The sequence below is a fragment of the Pecten maximus genome, chromosome 1 (assembly GCF_902652985.1).
Source record: "Pecten maximus chromosome 1, xPecMax1.1, whole genome shotgun sequence".
NCBI classification, from domain to species: Eukaryota; Metazoa; Mollusca; class Bivalvia; order Pectinida; family Pectinidae; genus Pecten; species Pecten maximus.
In genome coordinates this window covers 9452048-9459246 of record NC_047015.1, presented here as the reverse complement: position 1 = coordinate 9459246, position 7199 = coordinate 9452048, and the positions used below count along the sequence as shown (strand labels likewise).

Sequence of the window (7199 nt, the reverse complement as noted above, 5' to 3'; positions counted from 1 at the left end):
GCTGAAAATGATGATCTTTAAATATACTCACAAGTTAAAAATCACTGAATTAGATTAAACACATCAAGAACTATGAAACTATGTTTTTTTATTTTTATTGACACAATAAACGGATTACACTGAATAATGGTGATACAATGAATATATAGAAAGTAACTGAAATTGGACATTTTTACAACATCCAGGCACTGACAGCAGATGTAAAGATCTGATATATAACAGGAATGGTACATCAATGTGTAAGTTCAGGATGATCATAGATCACATAGCACAATGGAATTACGGAACATTCAGGGTAAAATTGTTGAAGAGTTAAGGGGTAGAAGTTGTACCATCATTTGTAAAAATATGTGAACCTGTGTCCATAAACAAAAACTTTGTTTCCTAGACAAGTAGTATCTGTACGTTCCTCCCTCAAGTTGACAATTACAGGACCCTGTTTATTAAAAGTATACACTGGGTGTAGTCGAATGACCTTGTCCTAAATCGCACATAATCCATGACAACAACATGATCTGCTGTCTGATATAGATCAACTACATTGTATATAAGAGTTTAGAATTAAACATCCAACACTTCCCACTATAGTCCTCAAAACAATGATGTTGTGTGTTTAATTTAGAATTAAACATCTAACACTTCCAACATTAGTCCTCAAAACAATGATGTTCTGTGTTCAGTTAAGAGTTAAACATCCCACACTTCCCACTATAGTCCTCAAAACAATGATGTTCTGTGTTCAGTTAAGAGTTAAACATCCCACACTTCCCACTATAGTCCTCAAAACAATGATGTTCTGTGTTCAGTTAAGAGTTAAACATCCCACACTTCCCACTATAGTCCTCAAAACAATGATGTTCTGTGTTCAGTTAAGAGTTAAACATCCAACACTTCCCACAATAATCCCCATGATTTTCAGGCATCACTGCATCCCTGCTGGCTTCTTCCCTCCATGGAACTCTTCAATGCACAAATGACAACTCCAATTGCCTGAAGAGAATAAAACTGCATAATTATTTTTTTTTAAATTGGAAAAAATCAGCACAAAATACAACAACCAGAAAACATTAATTTTGAATGTTGGACCATGAATCAAAAAACAGAACGGGAACACAAAAGGCCAGAGGGTCTGTATTGCTCACCTGGATATTTCAGTTATTATGGCAAACACTTGCCTTTGGACAAAATGACCGTAACCTTTGACCCAGTAACCTTGATCTTTAGTCAGTTGACTCTTAGTTTAATTCCACCCTACAAAGTATTCATAAATGAAAAGATACAAAATTTGTCCTATACCTTTTGGCCTAATGACCTTAACCTTTGATCTTGATTTTTGACTTTATTTTGCATTTTTGTGAACTGAACATCTTGACCAAATTTTATGTAAACAGTATGACACTTAATTTGTGGATGAACTGACATGAGCAGACGGACGGACATAGTGATTACTAAAGGGCACCTGTATCTTTGCTATGGGGACATTAAATTAAGACAAAATCCTGTCATTTCTACAAAAGAAATACATGTATGTTAAAAAATAGCTAAATTTCCCTTATTTGGCCCTACCTTCCGCGGACCCCAAACCCAATATTTATACGAAATCATTTTCCACAAAACCCAAGAATGATTCAGACCAAATTTGGACAGTATCATGTTGTTGAAACAGAAGGATGTTGAAGAATTTGCAATATTTCGCCTATTAGGCCCCACCCTTCTGATATCCGTGGTGGTCTGCCTCATTGTTTGTGCAAGATGGGCTACCCTTCATTAAAGCATGCTTCTGACCAAAAACATGTATGGACCAAATCCTTTCATTCCTACAGAAGAAGAATTCTTAAGAATTTGCCAAATTTCCCCTTTGGGCCCTGCCCCTTAGCCCCATCACTTGTACAATTTTGAATCCCCACTACCTAGGAATGCTTCCAGGCAAACATGAATGACATCTAGTGCAGAGTTCTAGAGAAAAAGTCATTTATAGTAACAAATTTCACACTGTTGAACCCTTCCGTCTGCCCCACCATTTGTACAGTTTTGAATCCCCACAACCTAACAATGCTTCTTGTCAAATTAGGCCTAATTTCAATAAGTGCGTAAGGAAAAGAAGTTGACGTACAGACAACCAACGGATGGATGCCACAGTATGGCTAAGACTCACCTTGGTCCTAAAAAGCTAAAAACTAATAACCTTGTATATATGAAACTTCAAACTTAAAAGACAAGACACGATACCTTGGAAAGTGTATGTAAGGTTTATTTGATAGTGAGGGAGGGGGAGGTGTGTGGTTGTAGTTTGGGGTTTAGAACAAGTGGTATTAGAACTCACGTGATAAATATATGACAGACACACAGGAACACAACTGTATACTTCTTGAAGCTTATCTGGAGTAGATGTAGTATGGGGGTGAGGGTGGAGGCAGTACATGTGGTATATAAGAATTTATTTACTGGTGGGGGAAAAGGGAGGGGGTATTACAGATGACATTATGAAGTTAGACTTTTACCCTCGGGGGGTTCAGTGAGAGGGGGTTGAGGCAGTACATGTGGTATATAAGTACAAAATGTACTTATTTAATGGAGAGTGAGGGGGTATTCCAGATGACATTATGAAGTTAGACTTACCCTCGGGGGGTTTGGTGAGAGGGGGGTTGCGGCAATACATATGGTATATAAGTACTTATTTAATGGAGAGGGAGGGGGTATTACAGATGACATTATGAAGTTAGACTTACCCTCGGGGGGTTCGGTGAGAGGGGGGTTGAGGCAGTACATGTGGTATCCCCTGTCACAGTCATCACAGAACAGCAACTGCTCCTGTCGCATACAAGACAAAGTAAAGTTACAATTTCCTTAACAATGGAATTGCCAGTAGCAAGAACTAGAACATTGACAGGTCTGCAAGGGCTCTGTTGTGTGGCAATATATCCCCTATAATCATCAAGAAGCCATATGCCCATATCATGGTGGTTGACATTTGACATTTGGACTTCAAAAACAATTACAAGGAAGCAAAACTTACATTATACATGTACTATGATGTGACATTATACACGTACTATGATGTCACTCTTTGTTTTCATCCACCTCCAGATTTGCTGGGCTAATGAAAATGAAAATACCTGTATTAAATTCATTAGTCAGTTTGTTTAATATTTATTTATTTATATACCTCCACCACTAGGAGTCGGGGTCATAAAGATCCACATTGTTCCTGACCTTGGATCTGAATGACCTTAACTTTTAACCCAGTGTCACTGATCTTTGGTCAGTTGACTTCTCATTTAATTCTGACCAACACAATGTTCATCAGTGAAAAGATTTAAAAACTTGACCTTGACTTGTAACCGGCGATCTTCAAGTTCCGTCAGTTAACTCCTTGTTTAATTCCAACTTTTGCTTCATCATGTCATAACACAATGTTCATCAATTTAAAAAGATAGAAAACTTTACCTTGACGTTTGGACCTAATGACCTTGATCTTTGACAGTTTGTAATTTTTTTTAACTGAACAGCTTGACCAAATTTCATGTAAATCTGTCAATAAATATCTAAGCTATCAGCTAGGAACAAAATTTGTGGACAGATGAACAGACACAGTGCTATAGGGCACCCATATCTCTGATACAGGGCCGTATTAAGGTAGCACATTGTTGGATACCAATGGTTGACTGCACTGCGCTATGCTGCACTCATCAACCATGGGTCAGCTCAGTGAAAAATCGTTTCGATGATGTCACTCTATAAATAGAAACCAATCAATCTAACCGGTTCAGAATAAGAACTCTTCAGTTTAGAGGGGGGAAAATTTGAAAGTATATGATACTATATGGCTGCACCCATGAAGGCATGCAGATTCTGTGATAAGCATATAGCGGGCAAGAAGTCGGACAGATCTTTAGTGTTTTAAACAAGTATAACCTTATACTGCAATGTTTTTAGGATGTTAGGAACAGCCCAGGTGTGTGTAGCATGTAAAAAGATCGAGTTGCAAAAATGAACAACGACTTGGCAGTGTTCATATAGATTAAAATGCCCAATAACAAGCTTTTCCATCACCTAGGCCTACTTTAACAGATAGAAAGTCTTCTCTGTCAAAAGGACATCAGTGACATTCTGCTGAAATGGTTTAAATCTGTTTATATTTGCTTTGGAGATCACTTGCCACCAATTTTGTTGATATGGAGCTACCATAGCATATGTTACCTTCAATCTGATTGGCTGAAATTCCAATGGGAAAATTGTGATGGAGCAATCAAATAGCCTCTATTGAAACGAAAATTTTTCACTGAGCTAACCTATGGGTTTGATAAAAAGAGCTTATATAACAAAGAGTTAAATATCTATAGACTCCTGACCCATATCATACCCATCCTTATATTGTAAGCAGCCATTTTGTACGATACTTACATCATTGTCAGAGGTACCACACAGTCCACAGGATTTACATTCGATACACTGCCAAGGGGTATTTCTTCACAGAAACAATCATGTTAACTGTGAACTGCAGACAAGTGGGGTGACCTGAAACAGAAACGAGTGTAAGGTATATACAATACATGTCATTTTCTACTGGAGGATGGAGATCATCTATGATTTGTCAATGTTTGTTGATATCATTATAAATTCTGCAAACTATGAAAATAATTAAAGTGCCAAGACTAGTCATTCCTTTATAAAATTTTGAATCCCTACCCAAAAGGGATGCTACCAGGCAAATATGAGCGATATCCATTGTTCAGTTTCAGAGAAGAAGTTGTTTATATCAATTCAGCCAAATTGACCCCTTTTGGCCCCGCCCCTCAGCCCCCAGGGAGGTCGGCCCCACCATTTGTACAATTTTGAATCCCTACCCAATAGTGATGCTACCAGGCAAAAATGAGCAATATCCATTGCTCGGTTTCAGAGAAGAAGTCGTTTATATCAATATAGCCCAATTGACCACATTTGGCCCCGCCCCTCAGGCCCCTGAGGGGTCAACCCCATCATTTGTACAATTTTGAATCCCCACCCAATAGTGATGCTACCAGGCAAATATGAGCAATATCCATTGCTCGGTTTCAGAGAAGTCGTTTATATCAATATAGACAAATTGACCACATTTGGCCCCGCCCTTCAGGAACCTGGGGGGGTCAGCCCCATCATTAGTACAATTTTGAATCCCCACCTAATAGTGATGCTACCAGAAAAATATGAGCGATATCATTGCTTGGTTTCAGAGAAGAAGTAGCTTATATCAATATAGCCCAATTGACCACATTTGGCCCCACCCCTCAGGCCCCTGGGGAATCATGCTACCAGGTAAATAGGAGCAATATCCTTTGCTTGGTTTCAGAGAAGAAGTCGTTTACATTGTATATTAATAGAGCAAAATTGACCCCTTTTGGCCCTGTCCCTCAGACCCCTTGAGGGTCAGCCCAACCATTTGTACAATTTTGAGTCCCCACCCCATACGGACGCTTCTGACCAAATTTGTCAAATTCTGATGTGTGGTTGTGAAGAAGAAGTCAATTGTTGACAGACGGATAGACGCAACAGTATGGCATAGCCATAAGCTCACCTTGGTCCTTCGGACCAGGTGAGCTAAAAAATCAGTCTTGGTTTTTTTGGGTTTTTTTTAAAGTGCATTCCTGGATGTTTTACTGATGATGATCCTATGTCATTTTAAGGAATATTATTTACATTAAGAAAGCTGAGGTTGCATTAACGTTCTGCTGAAAGATGCAGTACTACTTGTTTAAACCTCACTTGAATTGGCATACTATTCTTTGATTAATTTTGTGATGTCGGTCATGTTTCTGAATAAACCAAATCCCGATTCCCTTTTTATAAGATTCCTGTGAATACATATATATTGTGCCGATTTATTTTTGTTCCTACGCAGCTGAAGTGCACTCAGTTTACTGCTTTTTTTCTCCATATTTTAATTGATCTGTACCAGGATTTGATGTATTGATAACTTATGTTAGAAGAAACTTGTCTCGAAAATTTATTGTTTGTTACCAATGGCCCACCTTATCTGTTCCGGTGATTTGTTGAATCGTACGTTCATGTTATAGACTGATTTAAACCATGCATCCTCTTTATTGTTATTGGAATCTACGTTGTGGAAATAATCTAGGTTTCGCCTCATATTCACTTCAACAAGCTCAACCAGCACGGCCATTTTGTAGGCCTATTTCTTGGAAATGATGTCAGAACCAATCGGAAGTATTCTACTTCGATTGTCGATAGAAAAATCTGGGACTAAAAACAATATTTAAGTGGTGTGGACCATTTTTATCAGCCCAAGAGGCGACTTTCAAATATCGATTGCATCAACTAGTGTACGAGTTACCTCCCCTTGCACAAATCAGGCAGCAAGCATAATAATTTGCTCAGAAATTATAGAAAATACATATTATAGTTCTGAATACTTGATGATGAAGTAGGTCATTGTCTATCATTTTAACATTTTTTCTATAATTTATTTATCTTAAACAAATTTTTTCGAACATATAAAAGCATGAATTATATTACTAAATTACCAACTAATACTACACAGAAGGAGATAGCGTGTTGGTTTGTTTTTGGAAGAATAATTTCTGGTCCGATCCTGAACTCATCAGGATTTATCATAGAAATAAGCACCATTTTGATTCCCTCAAGAGTTCCTAAAGAATTTGTCCTCACCAAAGTCGACAGAGGTACAGATCAGTATGTTACAGATCAGTATGTTACATCTCACCATCCTCAGAGGTACAGATCAGTATGTTACATCTCACCATCCTCAGAGGTACAGATCAGTATGTTACAGATCACCATCCTCAGAGGTACAGATCAGTATGTTACAGAGCAGTATGTTACAGATCAGTATGTTACAGATCAGTATACTACATCCCACCATCCTCAGAGTTACAGATCAGTATGTTACATCTCACCATCCTCAGAGGTACAGATCAGTATGTTACATCTCACCATCCTCAGAGGTACAGATCAGTATGTTACATCTCACCATCCTCAGAGGTACAGATCAGTATGTTACATCTCACCATCCTCAGAGGTACAGATCAGTATGTTACAGATCAGTATGTTACAGATCACCATCCTCAGAGGTACAGATCAGTATGTTACATCTCACCATCCTCAGAGGTACAGATCAGTATGTTACATCTCACCATCCTCAGAGGTACAGATCAGTTTGTTACATCTCACCATCGTCAGAG

General features: G+C 38.2%; 1 protein-coding gene across 1 annotated transcript in view; it reads right to left on the bottom strand.

The window, feature by feature from the left end:
* Positions 1-73: 73 nt before the first annotated feature.
* LOC117324305 (zinc finger protein DPF3-like) overlaps positions 74-7199 on the bottom strand; it is a 32160-nt gene continuing 25034 nt past the window's right edge. Inside the window, 4 exon segments of the mRNA XM_033880094.1 lie at positions 74-990; positions 2730-2811; positions 4405-4461; positions 4463-4518. Of these exon segments, the coding sequence (XP_033735985.1) occupies positions 923-990; positions 2730-2811; positions 4405-4461; positions 4463-4518 (263 nt within the window). The 3' untranslated portion in view covers positions 74-922.